Source organism: Podarcis vaucheri (genome assembly GCF_965113315.1).
Source record: "Podarcis vaucheri genome assembly, chromosome: 17".
NCBI classification, from domain to species: domain Eukaryota; kingdom Metazoa; phylum Chordata; class Lepidosauria; order Squamata; family Lacertidae; genus Podarcis; species Podarcis vaucheri.
The window spans coordinates 34,109,637-34,131,257 of NC_138755.1; the positions used below are offsets into that span (position 1 = coordinate 34,109,637).

At 46.4% G+C, this 21,621-nt stretch overlaps 1 protein-coding gene across 1 annotated transcript in view; it reads left to right on the forward strand.

Moving 5' to 3' along the window:
- The first annotated feature begins 7,005 nt into the window (after nucleotides 1-7,005).
- IGFBP7 (insulin like growth factor binding protein 7) overlaps nucleotides 7,006-21,621 on the forward strand; it is a 33,845-nt gene continuing 19,229 nt past the window's right edge. Inside the window, exon 1 of the mRNA XM_082205199.1 lies at nucleotides 7,006-7,517. Within this exon, the coding sequence (XP_082061325.1) occupies nucleotides 7,061-7,517 (457 nt within the window). The 5' untranslated portion in view covers nucleotides 7,006-7,060. The remainder of the gene's footprint in view (nucleotides 7,518-21,621) is intronic.

A 21,621-nucleotide genomic window follows, 5' to 3' on the forward strand; every position in this document is an offset into this window, starting at 1 on the left:
AGGAGAAGGGGACGACAGAGGATGAGATGGTGGGACAGTGTTCTCGAAGCTACCAGCATGAGTTTGACCAAACTGCGGGAGGCAGTGGAAGACAGGAGTGCCTGGCGTGCTCTGGTCCATGGGGTCACAAAGAGTCGGTCACGACTAAACGACTAAACAACAACAATGTGCAAAAACATGTGCTCTCTGTCTCTCTTTCTCATTCTGAGCTACAACCTCTCCCATGTTGTGAGGCTAGAAAAGACTCCCTTGGCTTCTGAAAAGCTGCCACCAATCAGACTGGGAATCTAACCTGTATTCGTTTAGGACTACAGCTCCCATTATCCCTAATCATTGACCATGTTGGCTGCAGAAGATGGGGGGGGGGGTTGTAGTTTGCCACATGTGGCCTATGGCAACTTCATACCTTCTTGAATATAAATGGACCTGGCTTGAGGTTAGTTTATGTGGCCTCGTGTCACAGGACTTGGCTCCTACCAACAACTTGAAGCTCATAGTTCTTCCAGGCCTCTCCATTTTAATCTTCACTAAATGTTCTCAGCCCAAAAGATACCAATGTGCATATATCCAACTCCTTTTGCTAGCGCAAAATGTCCCTTGCACCACCCTTTTACTTTTTGGCTGGGCAGGTACCCAGATCCTTTGCCATTTTGCAAAGGGACGCCACCTGGCCACAATTCAGTCTTGCCAAATGTCAAAGGTAATGCATGCCTAATGAACCGAGATACTTTAAATAATCCATCGCTACGTGATTTAATGCTCTGGTGAACAGATCACTTTTATCTTGATAACCTAATCAAAGCAGTACTTTTTAAATAAACAAAAAACAAAAAACCAGGCATTGTGTATTGAGAAAGTTGGGAGTGTCACAGAAAATGAGAGTTTATGATGCCTGCTAGCAGAAGGAAAGGAGATGTGGGTGGAGTCAGGAATTTGCCAGCATGGACTCATTGTAATCATGGCGTTTTTTAGAGGAACTGTGAAACTTTTAGATGAACTGTAAAACTTTCCGGTCTGAGCTGGCTTTCAGTGGCCAAGGTTAAGTAACTTGGGTGGTCATCTTCATTTGACTGGCGCATGTGTTTTAACTCTTCCCTGTTTATAGGTGGGGTAGGCAGTTCTGCAATGGTTCCATATGTTGCACACCACTCTGATCTCTGAGCAGTGGGAGATACCAGGAGCTTAATCCAGGGCTCGTATCTCCTTTGGAATAAGGCACAGTGGAACCCGGTGTTTGTACGATATATGGTTTATTTGCACATATATACAACTTGGTGCTGTGGGTTAAACCACAGAGGCTAGGACTTGCTGATCAGAAGGTCGGCAGTTCGAATACCCGTGACGGGTTGAGCTCCCGTTGCTCGGTCCCTGCTGCTGCCAACCTAGCAGTTCAAAAGCACAAAGTGCAAGTAGATAAATAGGTACCGCTCCGGCGGGAAGGTAAACGGCGTTTCCATGCGCTGCTCTGGTTCGCCAGAAGCGGCTTAGTCATGCTGGCCACATGACCCGAAAGCTGTACACTGGCTCCCTCGGCCAATAACGCGAGATGAGCGCCGCAACCCCCGAGTCGTCCACGACTGGACCTAATGGTCGGGGGTCCCTTAACCTTTATGTTACAACCTGAGCCAATAATAATAATAATAATAATAATAATAATAATAATAATAATAATAAATAATTTATTTGTACCCCGCCCGTCTGGCTGGGCTTCTCCAGCCACTCTGGGCAGCTTCCACAAAGACCAAAAATACACTAAGATGTCACACATTAAAAACTTCCCAGAACTGCCTTAAGATGTCTTCTGAATGTCAGGTAGTTATTTATCTCTTTGACATCCGATGGGAGGGCGTTCCACAGGGTGGGCGCCACTACCGAGAAGGCCTTCTGCCTGGTTCCCTGTAGCTTTGCTTCTCGCAATGAGGGAACCGCCAGAAGGCCCTCGGCGCTGGACCTCAGCGTCCGGGCAGAACGATGGGGGTGGAGACGCTCCTTCAGGTATACTGGGCCATTTAGGTTTTTAAAGGTCAACACCAACACTTTGGAGGGGTTCACAGCATTAACACCTCAAGAGGAACTTATTTATTCCATACCCACAGCCATGGATTCCAGAAGAAATCAGGCATGTTTCTCTCTCTCTCAGCTGCCCAGCCCGATTCATCCTGCTTCTGGTTTCCAGCTCACAAAACTAAACTCTGTTAGTCTTTCCAACGAACAGACAGACTGTGTCCAGCTAACAAACTGTGCCCATTTACCTTCTGGCACAGAACCACTTCCTTTGTTACCTTAAAGATCCATGTTTATTGGGCCATTACCATGCTGGCCTGTCTATTCGAGCAATTGAATCCCAGCTGGATCCTGGAATTAGAAGGGCGGCATACAGTCTATCCCCTCTTAACGCATAACACTTCCTCTCCACTAAAGAACAAGGCATCTGTCCCCAGATGTACAAACAAACAGTGGAATATAGCTTCCCTGTAGAAAAATAATCAAGGCATTAGAACACACGTCCTCAAAAAGTCATAACACATCCATGGGCTGGAGCCTTGGGTGAGAGCAAGAAAAGGATGTGCCAAACTTTCAGGGTGATACACACACATAAAGGGATAACCCTCCACTGCTCATACAGGGTTTGTGTTTCCTTTTGGGAATGAGGCACAGCAGAGGCTATAGTGTCTATGATATACAGTGGTGCCTTGGTTCTCAAATGCTTTGGTTCTCAAACTCAGAAAACCCGGAAGTGTTCCAGTTTTCAAACGTTTTTCGGAAGCTGAACATCCAATGCGGCTGTCGGCTATTGTTTCTGGGGCACCTGCACCAAGCAGAGAGGCTGCGCCTTGGTTTTCGAACATTTCGGAAGTCAAATGGACTTCTGGAACTGACTAAGTTTGGCGCTTTTGTTTTTGCTATTTATTTTGCGTTTTTGTTTTTTGAGGCTTTTTTGATTAATTTGTTTTTGTGACTGTGTGGAACCCAGTTCAGCTACTGATTGATTGATTGATTGATTGTGTGACTGTGGAAATGGATAAAAGCCCTCCATCCAAACAATGACTATCATCGGTGTAGGTAAGAAAAAAATAATTTTAATTTTTATCATCTACAATACTGTCTTATTTATTTTATAGTGCAGTACATTGATTATTGCTTTCATTTTATGGATAGATAGTCACGTTAGATAGTAAAATTCATGTTAAATTGGTGTTTTAGGGGTTGTTTTTAAAAGTCTGGAACGGATTAATTCGTTTTGCATTACTTTTTATGGGAAAGCGCACCTTGGTTTTGGAACGCTTTGGTTTTGGAGCAGCCTTCCGGAATGGATTAAGTTTGAGAACCAAGGCACCACTGTATGGTTTATTTGGACATATATACAATCAAAGCCTACGAGGGAGGGGTTTCACAACATCAACACCCCGAAAGAGTATTGTTTCTCGCATAGCCACAGCCTTTGATGTAAGCAGAGACCTGGGACAGTCTCTTTATCTGCTTGTTTCTAGGTCACATCACAGCAAAACTCAACTCCATACTTCAAACTAAGAGTTGAAGTACGGGCCCCACTTATTTCCATCTAGCACAGATTCCCCTTTCCTTTGTTCTCGTAATACTCAGGTGATCACCTCAACAGGAAGCTAACCTGGCTTGATTAGCTTTTCACCCTTGCTGTATCCAGGGATTAGAGGTGTGCAGCACCTACAAACTCATAACAACACATTTTTATTGCGTATAGCAGTGTTTTCCAAACTTGGGCCTCCAGCTGTTTTTGAACTACAGTTCCCATCATTCCTGGCCACTGATCCGCCTAGCTAGGGATGCTGGGTCTTGTAGTCCAAAAGCAGCAGGAGACACAAGTCTGGGAAACACTGGCTTATAGTCTAATAACGATTTATTGAAACTGTTGGGAGGGATTTTCAGCAGACCTGGAGGGTCAAAGGTTTCCCACACCTGATTTTGCCCAATAACTTCTGCATTCATATGCAGCTGTTCTCCAGGATTTGAAACTGGTCTACCTGGAAAGGCCAGGGGGTTCAATGTGCCACACTTTATGTGCACATGTGCTTTGCCACCAAGATAGGCTTCCTCCCTGGTCTTTCTCAGATGGAATAGTATTGTCCAATACAAGTTCAGGGATAATATACTGTTACAAGATGGATCCCAATCTTTCTTCTCTCTTCTCCTTCCCCAGAACACCTTGCAAAAAACTTCCCTGCCACTCCAAACCAGTGCCAGATTTACATATGAGTCAAACCAGGTATAGCGCAGGGCCCCACTCTCTTGGGGGCCCAAAAAAAACTTTGAAGAAGAAAACCCTGGATGTACATTTCCAAAATATAACATAAAAAACAAATAAAATAAAACCTACATACAGCAACGGTGTTTTGTGTTGTATAGACTCCTATAAAATAAGTCATGGGCCCCGCCTGCTCCCTAAAATATCACTGGTTTGCTCATTTCTATATATAGGGTGCCTACCATTCTGCATGGACTGGTTGCATGGCAACATGCACAAATGGCTTTAGATACCTACTAGGTCCATAAATTACCATATAGCATATATTTCCACACAAGAAACAGCGACAATTTGTTGTTGACAAAGGACAGCTGGACATCTAAAGGGCCCCATTACCTTTAGTAGCTTAGGGCCGCATCAAACCTAAATCCGGCCCTGCCCCAAACACGCACCCCATCAGCTTGGCACCGTCTTTCTCCCCAGGCCAAAGGATTCCTCTCAGATGGCCCGTGAATTTCGTGGGGGGGGGGTTAGCAAGAGACTAACAGGGCTGCCCCTCTCTGGAATTGCAAGATGTTGTATTTCAGGCTGTGATGTGACCATTGGCCAGTAGGTGACGCTGTTGGGTCAAATTGCATTGCAACAGCTTTAAGAACAGGAGAGGAACACTGTTCACAGATTAGCGAGAGAATTTCCAAAGAAATGTGGGGAGCTGACCCCCATGTACCCCAAAAGGAACCATAGCTGTCAACCTTCCCTTTTTTTGCAGGAAATTCCCTTATTCCAGTGCCGTTTCCCGCTGCTATCCCGGATTGTTAGATATCCCATGGACTGATTCCTTATTTTAAAATCTGAAAGTTGACAGCTATGAAATGAACATGCATGCCTTGGGTGCTGGAAAAATGTCTTTGTCGGATATCTAGCAGAATATTTCCACCTGAAGCAGGTGTGCCAACTCTAGGGGACGGAGGTGACTTCAGCCCCCTCAATATTAGACTGCAGGGTCTGGCGCCAGGGTGTAAATGAAATGAAATGAAAAATAAGATTGCGGGTTTGACTCGTGGCTGGGTGAACTGAGGAGTCTTTGCCCCCCCAATAAAATATTTGAGGTGGTTGGAGGGGCCCCCAAGTATTGCCATTAAAATGGTGTGCGTGCCCCGCGTCCTGTGACTGAATGTGTGGGGCGGGACTTACACCACGCCCCCCATATTTTATTCAAGTTGGCACCCCTGGGCATGCCTGAGGTCCTTTGCACATGCTCAGGAGCATTATCTCACTGATTTTTCATGACTACTCTTCATCTATCCCTTGATCACTCCTTTTCCCGCACTGAAAAAAACTTTGCTCCTTGCCTGAGGAAACTGGAGAGGATAAATATATTCATTCCTCTTACAGGAGCGGAACAAAAACACTGCCTAATATATCGGTGACGACGGGGAGGGACTCTGCACATGCCCCAAGGCACTTCTGCATTGCTCCGGCTTGCAGAGGGGAACAGAACTTTCCTCAAGCAGGATTTAAAAGCTCAAGGAGATCTCCACTGGCTCAGGAGAAAGTCTTAACACCCTTTTTTGCCACAACTGGCAACCTGGAAGCCTCTGGAAAGGTTGCAAACAAGCCACAAAGGCAACAGCCGGCCCCTGTTGCTTGCCCTCTACCCTCTGACACTGAAATAGATGCTGTTCCTGAACATGGAGGCTCTATTTAGCTGTCGTTTATTTAGCTACTTATTTAAAGCACAGATACGCTGCCTTCCCGAGGCAACAAACATAAAAAAGACATAAAAGCCTAGGACCCAGGTACTTATGGGACCGCTTCTCCTGGTATGCCCCACGGAGGACCTTAAGGACCACAAATGACAACATTTTGGAGGTCCCAGTTGCAAGGTGGTTAGACTGGTCTCAACCAGGGCCAGGGCCTTTTCAGTACTGGCCCCGACTTGGTGGAACGCTCTGTCACAAGAGACTCCCTGGAAAAGACCCTGATGTTGGGAAAGAGAAGGGGACGACAGAGGATGAAATGGTTGGACAGTGTTCTGGAAGCTACCAGCATGAGTTTGACCAAACCGCGGGAGGCAGTACTGTGTCCAGTTCTGGGCACCACAATTCAAGAAGGACACTGACAAACTGGAACGTGTCCAGAGGAGGGCAACCAAAATGGTCAAAGGCCTGGAAACGATGCCTTATGAGGAACGGCTAAGGGAGCTGGGCATGTTTAGCCTGAAGAAGAGGAGGTTAAGGGGTGATATGATAGCCATGTTCAAATATATAAAAGGATGTCACATAGAGGAGGGAGAAAGGTTGTTTTCTGCTGCTCCAGAGAAGCGGACACGGAGCAATGGATCCAAACTACAAGAAAGAAGATTCCACCTAAACATTAGGAAGAACTTCCTGACAGTAAGAGCTGTTCGACAGTGGAATTTGCTGCCAAGGAGTGTGGTGGAGTCTCCTACTTTGGAGGTCTTTAAGCAGAGGCTTGACAACCATATGTCAGGAGTGCTCTGATGGTGTTTCCTGCTTGGCAGGGGGTTGGACTCGATGGCCCTTGGGGTCTCTTCCAATTCTATGATTCTATGATTCAGTGGAAGACAGGAGTGCCTGGCATGCTCTAGTCCAGGGGGTCACGAAGAGGCGGACACGACTAAACGACTCAACAACAACAACAGAACCTCCTGGCATCCTGTCTCACGCCGAACAGAACACAAATAAAACCAATCCAGGCGAGCGGGCGGAAGGGAATCAGGGGGTGGAGTTTCCAAGTCAGCCTTCTTCTCCCAGCGCCAGCTCCGAGCAGGAATTAACAGCAGCAGCCGCCGCGTCCCGTCGAGTCCTCCCCGCGATGTCGCGTCTCGCCTCCGCGCCGCCTTGCCTCCTCCTGCTGGCCGCCTGCTGCTGCTCCGCGTCCCTGGGCGAGCCCTCGCCCTCGGCCGGCTGCCCGCCGTGCGCCCCGTCGTCCGAGTGCCCGCCGCTGCCGGCCCGGGGCTGCCCTCTGGGCAAGGTCCGCGACGGCTGCGGCTGCTGCTGGCAGTGCGCGCGGGGCGAGGGCGAGGCGTGCGGCGCCGGGTCTCCGTCGGCCGGACCCGCCGTGGGCTGGGGCCGCTGCGCCACCGGCCTGGAGTGCCGCCGTCGGCGCAAGGGCCAGCCGGGCGTGTGCGCCTGCAAGAGCCGCTACCCGGTGTGCGGCAGCGACGGGCTCACCTACCCCAGCGGCTGCCAGCTGCGGGCGGCCAGCTTGCGCGCCCAGAGCCGCGGCGGGCGCCCCGTCGAGCAGCGCAGCAAGGGGCCTTGCGAGCAAGGTAGGGGGCGACGGGAGCTTGGGACATGGATTTATGGGGGCGCAGCCTTTATGTTAGGGGGCAGAACAGCTATTTGCAATGCAATTGCTTACTTTTTATTATTATTTACTCGATGGGGAGGGCAGCTGCCCCCTGCACCCCCGGCTACGCCCATGGCTTGGGAGGAAGCGGGTGGGGAACAGCTTTGGGTGGATCCCATCAACGGACCCTTGAGTCCCGTATCCAAGCTTGCTCCTCCGGCCAGCCAGATGTCTGTAAGAAGCCCCCGAGCAGGACCTGTGATTCCCAGCAAATCAAGGGTGCCAACCCGAGTTGAATAAAACATTGCGGGTCAGGTCAGCCCAGCCTCGCATCATCATAAAATGCGCACACAAACCATTGGAATGCCCCTTTCACTTGCACGCAGATGGGCTTTATCCCCCAGAAGGCATGACTACAGTGGTACCTTGGGTTAAGAACTTAATTCGTTCCAGAGGTCCATTCTTAACCTGAAACTGTTCTTAACCTGAAGCAATGGCGCCTCCCGCCGCCGGTGCACTGCCACTGCGTGATTTCTGTTCTCATCCTGAAGTAAAGTTCTTAACCCGAGGTACTATTTCTGGGTTAGCAGAGTCTGTAACCTAAAGCGTCTGTAAACCGAGGTACAGTGGTACCTCAGGTTAAGTAATTAATTCGTTCCAGAGGTCCGTTCTTAACCTGAAACTGTACTTAAACTGAAGCACCACTTTAGCTAATGGCGCCTCCCGCCGCCGGTGCACCGCCACTGCGTGATTTCTGTTCTCATCCTGAAGCAAAGTTCTTAACCCGAGGTACTGTTTCTGGGTTAGCAGAGTCTGTAACCTGAAGCGTCTGTAACCTGAAGCGTCTGTAACCCGAGGTACCACTGTACTGCAGCCAATGATATGGAACTAAACATGGGTCTGTGGGGAGGGTGCTGAGGGTTTGCTCAGTAGACTCCCAGGACATGTAAATGGTAGGTGAGAAAACCTGTTGATTAGTCAGCTTTCGAAATAAAATTCCAGGGCTTGGGTAAAGCTGGATGACAATTTAAACTTTATTTATTGTTATTTTAATCCCATCAACTTGAGGGAGGGGTGGCCCCCTCAAATATTTTATGGGGGGCAAAGGGACCTCAGCCCCTAGGAGTTAGCTCCTATGCTACAACTAGAGGTTGGATGGCCATCTGACATGGATGCTTTAGTTGAGATTCCTGCATCGCAGGGGGGTTGGACTAGATGACCCTTGGGTCCCTTCCGACTCTACAATTCTGTGATTCTAACTGGCGTTCGCAGGCATACTGCCTCCAACCCTGACGACAGCCAGGTACCTTCCATGAGTTTGGGGGGAGGAGCCAAGATGGCATCGTTAGAGGAAGCATTGATTTGAGCTCCGCGTTAGTTGTGTGATTTTTATTAGTTTGTATTAGTTTTTACTAGTTTTATCAGCTTTTCATTAACTTTTACCAGTTTTAGTTTATCGCTTGGTATCTTTTTCTTAGTTATTTTAATCACAAAGTTAAAGCCATGAGTTTGCCTAGTCCTCTTTTAAAGCAGTCCCATTGGGTGAAAGACACACATCCCAAGTGTTAAGTCTTAATTTTAAAACTCAGCCCCTCTGAACTTGGTAGGGTTTACTTCTGAAGAAACATGAATAGGTTTGGGCTGTATGGTAGCTACAGTGTTGTATCTGCAAATAAGCCCCATTGAGCTGGGTTGGGTAAGAATAAAGGTAAAGGGACCCCTGACCATTAGGTCCAGTCATGGCCAACTCTGGGGTTGCAGCGCTCATCTCTCTTTATTGGCCAAGGGAGCCGGCGTACAGCTTCCGGGTCATGTGGCCAGCATGATTAAGCCGCTTCTGGCGAACCAGGGCAGCACACGGAAACGCCGTTTACCTTCCCGCCAGAGCGGTACCTATTTATCTACTTGCACTTTGACATGCTTTCAAACTGCTAGGTTGGCAGGAGCAGGGACCGAGGAACGGGAGCTCACCCCGTCGCGGGTATTCAAACTGCCAACCTTCTGATCAGCAAGTCCTAGGCTTTGCTTTATTTTTTTTAAAAAATATTTATTGCAATTTTTAAAGACACCAAACATACAAAATACCATCACCATATAACAAACAAAGAAATAAAGTAGAGTTATAGAATAAAGAAAGAATAAAAGAAGAAAATAGAAATAAAATAAAAGTTATTCACAATCATACTTTCATAATCTTTAGACTTCCTCACATCGCCCTTCCCTGCGTTCTCAATCATATAGTTATAAACAGCAATTTGTTACCTTACTTTCAATCTTATCTTGTGAGTCTCAAATATTATGTTCCAACTTTGGATTAACTTTATCATAGATTACACTGCTTGGCTTGAACATAATACAGTTTCAGATTTCATCTTTTCCTTAAAACATCACATATTCTCATATGTCTTGCAATAGAGTTACTGCTGCCATGTTTCTTTCAATTGTGCATTCTCCTAGCATTCATACAATTTATAATGTTTTTGTAAATAGTCCTTAAATTTTTTCCAGCCCTCTTCCACCGTCTCTTCTCCCAGGTCTCGAATTCTGCCAGTCATTTCAGCCAACTCCATATAGTCTATCAGTTGCGTCTGCCATTCTTCCAGTGTGGGTAAATCTTGGGTCTTCCAAGTCCTAGGCTTTGCTTTAACCCACAGCTGAATTATGACTGTGTATTGCACTTCCAGAAATGAACTTCGGGCAAATGGGGAGGGGAAATGACTTGCCCAGGATCACCCACTGAGTTTCATGGCTTTGAATCAGGCTGTAATCCTATAAACATACTTGGGAATAAGTTCATTGTTACTTCTGCAAGGTCTGCCATTGTGGGCTCCCCTTAAAAATAATCTGGTGACTGCCATTCAGCACTGGGCCCCAGCTGGTACCAGTTTATTTTCCCATGATGCCCCAGGGTGATGTGCTTATTATTATTATTATTACTATTATTGGAAATTCGAAGGGTGGCTTACTGGTTGCTGATTCAGAAGGCAAAGACAGACAGATGCTCGTGAAGAGAGATGCTATGTGTGTTGCTTTTGTACTCCTTGCCTCTACACCCTTTTATTTATGTTGTATACTGCCGGCATGTCCAACAGGTAGATTGTGATCTACTGATAAATCACTGGACTGGCTCCCCTCACTGGCTCCCCACCCTAAAAAAAGCTCAGCATGACCTGAACCCCCCAAAAGGGGGTAGATCACAGCCAGTTTTTAACTCTGTGAGTAGATTGCAGTCTCATGGGAGTTGGCCATCCCTGTTGTAGAGGAACGGACCACCCCTCTTTCTATGGCCAGGCCTGCCTTTAAGCCCTCCAGCCACCATTGCTTCTCCAGCCCTCAGAGCAGAGGTGGTGCAGGCGCCATACTCTGCCAAGCTGTTTTCCCCAGAACGCTGTTGGGGGGAGAGCACTCGATTTGTTTGTTTTCGGTCTGAGGCCTGTGTGGGAGCCTTGGAAAGGTGCCCTGCTCTTCGTTTCTCGTGATGGGCTGCAGTTGCTTGGCAGTGTGAGGAAGCTGCAGCTCCCTTCCTTTATAAAGTAACAGGACGTCAGGTCTGCTTCTTTAAAGCAGAGTGTGGCCATAGATGGGAGGAAGTGGGGATAAATGGATCTGGGTAAAGGAGGCAGAGTGGGGTGTGTGGGGAGGCTCCAAGACCAACCTGGCTGAGGGGATGCATGCCTCAGTTACATCGTGATTGGCTTACAGTGGTGCCCCGCAAGACGAATGCCTCGCAAGACGGAAAACCCGCTAGACGAAAGGGTTTTCCGTTTTTGAGCTGCTTCGCAAGACGATTTTCCCTATGGGCTTGCTTTGCAAGACGAAAATGTCTTGCGAGTGTTCCGATTTTTTTCCGCTTTCCCCCCCTTTTTCTAAACTGCTAAGCCGCTAATAGCCTTTTAGCCGCTAATCTGCTAAGCCTTTAATAGCCGCTAAGCCTTTAATAGCCGCTAAACCGCTAATAGCGCTAATCCACTAAGCCGCTAATAGGGTTGCTTCGCAAGACGAAAAAAACGCTAGACGAAGAGGCTCGCGGAACGGATTAATTTCGTCTTGCAAGGCACCACTGTATTGCCATGCGCTGTTCAGGGAGCTAAGTTTGCAGAGTCACCAGATGCTTCAATTGGTTCAGCATATTATACCCTCCAACATTTCTCCAATGAAAATAGGACATCCTATTCAATATTATTATTATTATTATTATTAGGCTGGGGAAACCCAGATAGATGGGCAGGGTATAAATAAATTATTATTATTATTATTATTATTATTATTATTATTATTATTATTATTATTATTATTTCACTACTACTACTTATACCCCGCCTATCTGACTGGGTTGCCCCAGCCACTCTGGGCAGCTTCCAACATATATAAAAACATAATAAAACATTAAACATTTTTTTTTTAAAAAAAACCTTCCATATACAGGGCTGCCTTCAGATGTCTTCTTTTTTTCAATGTTTTTATTAGCAATTTCGACATAACAACATATCAAAACATATCATATTCATTATTTTTCCCCTCCCCCCCGATACTTCCTTCAGCTCCTCTCTCTGATTTCTCAACCCATATTATTCTCTGCATGTTATAAAATTATACAGATCCTCACATCATATGTCTACCATGTTATGAATCAATAAATTTGTGTATGTTTATTCAAAACCTGCCATGGAGTCCAATTCATTTTGTTGTCTTTTTAAGTAATTTGTGAAAAGTTCCCATTCTTCTATAAAGTCACAGTTGTCCCTGTCTCGCAGTTTGCATTTCAGTTTAGCCAATTCTGCATAGTTCATCAATTTCTCTTGCCACTGTTCTTTTGGCGGGGTTTCCTCATTCTTCCATCCTTGTGCTATCAAGACTCTTGCCGCCGTTGTTGCATACATAAATAAATTCTTTGTTTTCCTTGGCAGGTCTTGCCCTACAATCCCTAACAAAAATGCTTCTAGTTTTTTAACAACTGTCCTTTTAAACATTTTCTTCAATTCATGATATATCATTTCCCAGACATGTTTAACTTCTCTACACTCCCACAACATATGATACAGATGTCTTCTAAAGGTTGTATAGTTGCTTATCTCCTCGGTTCAAGTCACATAACTTTCGTATCCTCCAACATTTCTCTGATGAAAATAGAGACGTCCTAAGGAAAAGTAAGACATTCTGGGATCAAATCAGGAGCTGTAAATCTAGGACTGTCCCTGGAAAATAGGGACACTTGGAGGGTTGGCAGGTCACTTCCAGGCACGATTTAAACTACTGGCCCTTTTAAAGCCATGCCAGGGAACGTTCTGGTCAATCTTCCATTCTAGTAGTGGGCGGAGCTAGATGGAAAAGTGGGTGGAGCATAGGATATTAAGTTTTACCTTTGTATAGTAGGCTAGTTTCTACACACTTGTACACCCTTCTCCGTCCAGGCAAGGGAGAGTCATTATGAGAGCTGAAGAGCACATTCGAGACAGGCAAAAACAACTCGAGGGGTGTGTGGCCTGCAGAAAGTATCAAGGGCCAGATAGACAGACCTGGAGGGCCTGATTGAGACTCCTGGAGGGTCATAAACTGCCCTCCTCCTCTTTGGTCCTTTGAAAAGGGGAGGAAAGGCCTTTGCTGTCTCTCCCCACCAGTGGTACTGACGAGAGACAGGGCTTTGTCAGTGGCTGCACCGATATTGTAGAAGATCATGCCTCACAAGAGTCAGGTGACCCACTGTCTGACGGTCTTCCGCCTGTGAGCGAAGACGTTTTCATTCCAGCAGGCTTTTTTGCCTGGCCTGGTAGTTGATGGATTTAAATCATCACGTGGTGGTGGTGTTGCTGATGTATTTATTAACTTATATACTGCTTAATGCCAAAATAGGCTTCTAAGCAGTTTACAAAGTATAAAAACCAAATTGCACAAACCATTAAAATATAAATATCCATAATTAAAATACCCACTAAAACAGTGCCATTAAAACAAGACAGCCAATTAAAAATGGGAGAATGTTTTACTTGTCTCTACTATATTTGGCATTGTTGTTTGATTATGTTACTCTTAACCGTTGGAAGCCACCATGAGCAAGGCTTATGCATTAGAATGTGTTGTGTAGAAATTATTGCATGACTAATTCTTGCAACATTTCCCCTGCTGAGTTGGAGATATACTGCCTTTGAACATGGACGTTTGATTCAGCTGTTGTGATTAATGGTCGTGGACAGGCCCATTCACCATAATTTTATCTAATCCTTTTTCAAAGCCCTTTAAGCTTGTGGTCTTCGCCACGTTGTGTGGCAGTAAATTCCCTGACTGAATTATGTGTTGTGTGAAAGAGCACTTCTTTTTGTCCATCCTTGAATTCCAGCTGTCCAGCTGTCCTAGTTTTAAAATGCCAAAATAGCTGATGTTCTTCCCATGACTTGGTGCTAATGAGGCTAACAGCAAATGGAAAGCAGTTCTGCTAGCAAAACATTCATAATATCTGGAGGTTAAGCACTGCCAAATTTTCAGAATGGAAAGATAATAGAGCCTGCGGGAATACAAACCAGCCTGAATTATGGTAAGGTGGCCACTTGATCAATTAGATCTGGGGATCCAGCACTTTTACAAGTGCTGTATAACATTAATTCCACACTTGCAAGAAATTGATATTTTTAGTGTGGCAGAATATGAAGATCTCCGGCACTCCCCCCTGATTAATATTAGGCAAGTACCTATGTTGTACTTACTGATTTATACGCCTGCTAAAACTTCTTTGTTTAGGCAAGCCTTACCTAAGCATGTAATTTCGTTTTGTATGTTTGTTCTTAAAACTGTTGACTTTAACTATATTTTGATAAATGTCCACTGTTTTATAAGTTAGCTTTTATTCTTTCTAATATTTTACACTCTATTATGTAAGATATTATGTAAGACCAGAAGGTCGGCGGTTTGAATCCCTGTGACGGGGTGAGCTCCCGTTGCTCAGTCCCTGCTCCTGCCCACCAAGCAGTTCAAAATCACGTCAACGTGCAAGTAGATAAATAGGTACCGCTCCAGTGGGAAGGTAAACGGTGTTTCCGTGCGCTGCTCTGGTTCGCCAGAAGCGGCTTAGTCATGCTGGCCACATGACCCGGAAGCTGTACGCCAGCTCCCTCGGCCGATAAAGCGAGATGAGCGCTGCAACCCCAGAGTCGTCCGCGACTGGACCTAACGGTTAGGGGGTACCTTTACCTTTTTATGTAAGATGCTTTAGATATATTTTTGGTATATAAATCTTGATAAATAAATAAACTGCTGATTAATTTGTGGATCTGGAGACCTTTCATCGTTTCTCCTTGGTGATGTCTTCCAATTTCCCCATACCTTCTATTAATTTAGTCAGCCTTCTCAGCCCCATGCACCATGGGAGGGGGGTATTTCAGTGGTTGCAATCCTAAGCAACACTCTTACAAGTTGTGACATGAATCCTGGCTCTTCGTTTGTCATCATAAATATAAAGGTAAAGGGACCCCTGACCATTAGGTCCAGTCGTGGCCGACTCTGGGGTTGCGGTGCTCATCTTGCTTTATTGGCCGAGGGAGACAGCGTACAGCTTCCGGGTCATGTGGCCAGCAAGACTAAGACTCTTCTGGTGAACCAGAGCAGCGCACGGAAACGCTATTTACCTTCCAGCCAGAGTGGTACCTATTTATCTACCTGCACTTTGACGTGCTTTCAAACTGCTAGGTTGGCAGGAGCAGGGACCGAGCAACGGGAGCTCACCCCGTCGCGGGGATTCAAACCGCCGACCTTCTGATCGGCAAGTCCTAGGCTCTGTGGTTTAACCCACAGCGCCACCCGCGTCCCATAGTCATAAATATACTTATTGGCAAATAAACTGCCTTGAAATTAGAGGTGCTTTCTTCTGTGTAAAAGAATGGCATTGTTTCCCTCCAAGAAAGTTTGCTTAGGAATGGGACTTAAATGCAGTTGTTCAGAGAGGACCATTAATTTGTGGGGAAGCTGCCTATAGAAAACAGGGCACAATGGGGGGAGCTTGTTGGCATCCATCTGTCACAGAAGACAATGGAGGAGTGTGCTTTTGGGGGTGAGGTCAAGCTGTTGGAAGGTTGCGACACCTGCTCTGGTTGTGTAGACTAGTGCAGGACAGAGATGCTTTGCACCTGGGGCAGATGAAGACATCCGGTTGTGTTGCCATGGTGTTTTTTTCTCTCTGCTCTCCTCCTTTGTTGTTGTTTAGTTATTTAGTCGTGTCCGACTCTTCGTGACCCCATGGACCAGAGCACGCCAGGCACTCCTGTCTTCCACTGCCTCCCGCAGTTTGGTCAGACTCATGTTTGTAGCTTCGAGAACACTGTCCAACCACCTCGTCCTCTGTCGTCCCCTTCTCCTTGTGCCCTCCATCTTTCCCAACATCAGGGTCTTTTCCAGGAAGTCTTCTCTTCTCATGAGGTGGCCAAAGTACTGGAGCCTCAGCTTCATGATCTGTCCTTCCAGTGAGCACTCAGGGCTGATTTCCTTAAGAATGGATGCATTTGATCTTCTTGCAGTCCATGGGACTCTCAAGAGTCTCCTCCAGCACCAGAATTCAAAAGCATCCATTCTTCGGCGATCAGCCTTCTGTATGGTCCAGCTCTCACTTCCATACATCACTACTGGGAAAACCACAGCTTTAACTATACGGACCTTTGTTGGCAAGGTGATGTCTCTGCTTTTTAAGATGCTGTCTAGGTTTGCCATCGCCTTTCTCCCAAGGAGCAGGCGTCTTTTAATTTCGTGACTGCTGTCCTAGTGGTCATTTGTTCTCTGGTCACCGCTATAGACTTCTCCCTGGTCTTTATAGCTGAGGAAGCTGTGTTGAAGTGAAATGTTCTGGAAGGCCTGCAGACGCCATGTTGGTAGTTAAGATAACCCCCAAAATAATTGGTTGTTAATTGCAAGAAGGAGCTCAGAGATATTTATGTTTCCTTGCTTTGATATATGCTAATGGGCTTGCTTTGAGGTTGTGCTTATCTGTGGACCGTCGGATGCTGGGCTCTTGGCCCAGGGAGGAAGAAGTTTTGGATAGCTACCACTTGTGACCTCACCACCAGTGTTCAAAACTCCCATTTTGTGACAGGGAATTTCGTTAGTGCGAGCAGTTTCTGAGCTCTGGGAACAGTGCTGCGCCTAAGATTTCAGATTAAAACTGCAGAGTGGACGGAAAGGAGGACCTTTTTCTGCCTCTCCACTTCCATCTACTCTCTGAAGACTGGAGAAGAGACCCTCTTAAGAATATTAGGGAGGTGGGCAGGGGAAGGACTAGACAGTATGAGAAATGAACCTAATATTTTAGAGGCAGTTCATTCATTTTGGCTTTGTATTTTTGTTATTAAAAAAGCGCACCTAGACATTCTGTTGTTGTGCCCATAACCTAGGTTTAAGGTGCCATTTAGCTCCTATCTTTCATATCTCAGTTTCTAACACTGCTCACCAGCCAGTTGTGATGGGAGGTTCTGGGCAGTGGGACAGGCTGCTTTGTGCATAAAGGATGTATGAGCGTTTGACTGGGCGCAGACAAGTCATGCCAACCTTTCACTGTTGCAGTGTATGCGCAGGGTATGCAAAGGCAGCAAGGCTGGTGTTTTTGACATCTTTCTTTGGTATCCCTGCATCAAACCACTCACTCAGGCCTGCCTTTGGTTCAGAGCAGAAGAGCACATCAACTTGCGATACAGAATCCAGCCATTCGTGTGAGATGTTATCGCAATAATTCTCAAACCATGTGTGAGTGATGTGCAGTTGCACGTTGGTCAGGGTTGCCAGCGAACCCATGCAATGTGTCCCCAAGACGCATTGTTCTTCACTGTTCTAGCAGTTTATTCCCAAGCCTGTTTTGTTTTTCTGTTTTAGGCAACTTTGGTTGATTATTCTTTTCCCCCACATTTGCCTAATACACAAAAAATAGTGTGCATGTGGATATTTCATCCTTGGAAGGATAGCGTTTATCTCAATGACCATTTATTCTGATCTCTGCAGTGGAAAGAACTATCTACAGTTCAAGGCAGGTTAGACATTTGTGTGCAGTGAAAGCCCAGAGGGTCAGGCAAAGTTCTCCTTTCAAGGGTCCGGTTAAAAAGATATTTTGGAATTTCTGTCGCTGTGCATATTTTCCACAGGAAGTGTGGCAAATGGGACTGCACAGGCCCTCTCTTTGTGAGAGATTGCTTGCTTGCTTTATAAGTTGCTTGTCAGACTATGAATTTGAAAAAAAAGCAACTTTCACTCTGGGAATATGTCGCTGAGCTCTCAAAAACTAGTCCTTGAGGAAGATGCTTTTACCAGGAATGGCCACATGTTAAAGAATGTTTAGTCCAGGTTTGAGGAACTTGTGGCTCACTAGACTGGTTGATTCCCCGTGGGCAGTTGCTGTCATTTAACAGAGGGCATTATCACAATCCACATTCTGCTTGAGGCAAGCTGTTTCTGAAGCTGGAAGGTGAATATTTTCACGCTGGCTTAAAGTGTACCCACCCTTGCATAATATCCTTGTTATTTCCATTGGGGAGATTTTATTCTTTACCCTGCTGTCATGACAGTGGAACTGTGCCAGTTTTTATGGTTAATAAGTCTGGGAATGTACCAGGCTTGCCCTCCTTAGGGCATGACTTCTTCTCCCTCTCTCGTCTTTGAAGATGGGTCCATTTGAGGGGCTTTGAGTATCCTCGTCACAGTGACCCACTATTATTCTGGAAAATGAAATTTAAGCTGTTCCAATTGCAGCTAATTGAAATTAAAGACTTGCTGGTTGTTTTGCTGTGCTCAGTCTCATGCGTGGCCTGGGAACATTCAGATCAAAGTAATGTAGGGAGGCAGGACCACACAGGCTAGAGATGTCCTGTAAGGCTTGGAGGAGAGGGCTCAGAGCAGGGGTCAGCAACCTTTTTCAGCCGTGGGCCTCAGACCATGTGGTGGGCCAGACTATATTTTTTTGGGGGGATGAACAAATTTCTATGCCCCACAAATAACCCAGAGATGCATTTTAAATAAAAGGGCGCATTCTACTCATGTAAAAACACGCTGATTCCTGAACCATCTGCGGGCTGGACTGAGAAGGCGATTGGGCCGCATCCGGCCCCCAGGCCTTAGTTTGCCTACCCCTGGGCTCAGAGGAAGCAAAATAGGTTGTAAAGCAGAGAAGTTGCACATTTTATCCCCTGATATCAGTCCTGTACTGTTGTTTGAACATGGAGATCTGTTATTTCTTAGGGCCTGTTGAAGAAACATCAGTACGGTGCTGGCAGCAGAACATTTTGATTGTCTGGGGCTTATGAGATCAGGTGCTTGAGATTTTTCTAGGTATGTGTCAAGGCTGTTTCCCTTGGTAACCCGAACTCCTGGGTCAGCTTCCTAGTGACTATGAGAGACTTCTTGGAGTTTTTGGAATACCTGCTTTTATAGGGTGTGAATGTGGGGCGCAAGTAAGCATCTATAGTCAGTGCTAACTGACCCAAAAAGAATCTGCAGAGCACTCAGAAATAGCGAACTCCTAGCCACGAACATCCAAGCAACTTCTAGCTACCTCCCAAATAGCGGCTAGGAATGTTAATGTGAAGAGCTGCACCTATTTTGAGGGTGACTTTGAGGGAAGCATAGCTAAACATTTTAACTACACAGCTGTTTCTAGATACGGTTTTTATAGCACTGGTTGGACCACTGAGCTGCAGTGTATACTTTTACCAAAGAAGTCTGGATCACAGCACCTCTTTCTGTTTACTTTTTCCCCATACACCTATATAAACTTAACATATAGTAATAGCGAACGCAAGTGATCAAGTGTTTATCAATTTGGAAGACATACTGGGCCACCCAAAAACAAGATAGTGCTTTATGCGTGCCTTGGGACTTGATTAAGGATGCAGAAACCACCGCTTTATTTTTGGGTGGCCCAGTTTTCACTTCCTAAACTGATAGGCAGGAAAATCTAAAAATCCAAAAAAAAATGGTCTGGACCTGGAAGCTTCTAAGATATCAGGAATGGGGTAGGGGAGCGGCAAAGCATATGCCCACGCTGCTCAGGGCGGGTGTTCTCCCGAGGGGGGTGTGGCGTGGAGGGTGCCCTCCCAGGCGCAGGATAGCCACTCGGGTGCCCGGCGTGGCGCACATGCCCTGCAACCGGGGACGGAGCGAGCTGCCCATGGCAGACATTCGGTGTGCCACCCGCCCACAACTCCCCCAAGCTGTCAAAACAAAGGGGGAAGGGGGAAATTGAAATACTTTATTGTCACTTGTACAACTTGTATACAGTGAGGTTACATGATTACCCCCCACTCAGCTCTTTTAGTCTTAATTCCCCTCGTTTACTGACGCACACCCACCAAACCCGAAAGTCAGTTGCCCTGTTGTTATCTTTTCATTCAGCAGCCTAACAGCCCAGGGATAGAAGCTGTTCTTTACCCTGTTGGTGCGACTAATCCTGCTTCTATATCTTCTGCCCGAGGGCAGGAGATCAAGAAAGTGCCGGCCAGGGTGGGAATGATCCCTGAGAATTTCCCTCACTCTCCTGAGGCAACGCTCTTCCGCTATTTCATCCAGCGGATTAAGGGGACAGCCCATAACATCTTGTGCTGTATTCACCACCCTGTGTAGGCGCTTCCCATCAGTTGATGTGAATGCCGCCGGCAAAGCAGCACAGCTCCACCCCTTACCCCGACGACTCGGGGTAGGCTTGGGAGTCGTGGGCGGGCGCTGCGCTGAATGTCACCCCCCACAGTGGGGGCAGTCATGGCAGTCTTTCCCCCCTTCCTACGCCCCTGGGGTAGGGTGGGGCTCTGGAGGTGGAAGGGAAGAAGTGGAAATTGGCCTTAGGAATCTTATGAGAGAGGGAGAAAAATGTATCTCTTATCTACAGTGGTACCTTGGGTTACAGACCCTTCAGGTTACAGACTCCGCTAACCCAGAAATAGTACCTCGGGTTAAGAACTATGCTTCAGGGTGAGAACAGAAATCCCCCGGCGGCAGCAGGAGGCCCCATTAGCTAAAGTGGTGCTTTAGGTTTCAGGTTAAGAACGGACCTCCGGAACAAATTAAGTTCTTAACCTGAGGTCCCACTGTACTTTCATCATGCCATGCGTAATTTTTTTAACTTCTATCACCTCATCTCTAACTCACCTTTTCTCTAAGCTATAAAACCCCAAACACTGCTATTTTTCTTCATAGGGGAGACACTGCATCTTGGTTGCCCATTTCTGGTCGTCGTCCCCCCCCCCCCAACTCCATCTACTTCTTCCCTAACTTCTCACATGAAACTCTGTGGTGTTAGCCTAATGATGGAGGGCGCGGAGGAAAGATATAACCTTTGAGAAGACCCCCCCCCATGTTTCACAATGCTGCGAATGTCTGGTCACTCAGGGCAACAGGGCTTCAGTTCCAGTAATCCTCTAAACATGGGCTTTAATTCCGAATAAACATGTGCTTTAATTCCAAATATTTTCTGGAAAGCCTGCATGTGACCTTTGCTGAACCAGGTCCTTTGGAACGATGCCCGTTACACAGGCTTCTTGTGGGAGTTATGATTCTTTCTTTTACTCATTTAATGCATTTTTGTTGAGATGAAACATCCGGCAGAGTATTTTTAAAAAAAAGGTATACGAGGAAGAACTCCTGTCAAGTCTCTGTAAATCTAGCTGGCATTGTTTTCAGACAAACTACTTTATAATCAGTTGCAGATGAAGAGATTTCTCCCCCTGGGAAACGCCTAACATGAGAAGGGCGTTTTTGATTGCCTCGACCTCCCAGGTGCCATAACACAACTTGACAGCAACGAGGCCCTGCATATTAATCCTGCTGCCTGTTATCCGTGGCTCACATGATAGCTCTGCGTGCTGAAGTAGGCGGCCGTGATTCTGGAATGAAAACTAGGAAGAGTTCCCACGGATTGGGTCTCTTGTAGAATAAGCAAGCTGGGAACAGTCTCTCTGACTTCAGCCGTCAGAGGTGCTCGATCAAACGCTCCTTCTGGAAATCAGCAGTGAAGGACTCCTAGGAAGAAGTTCCTAGAACTAAATAAGAAGGTTTGCAGCACCTGCTAGTGCAGGGGTCTGCAACCTTTAAGACAAAAAGAGCCACTTGGACCCGTTTCCGAAGGGAAAAAA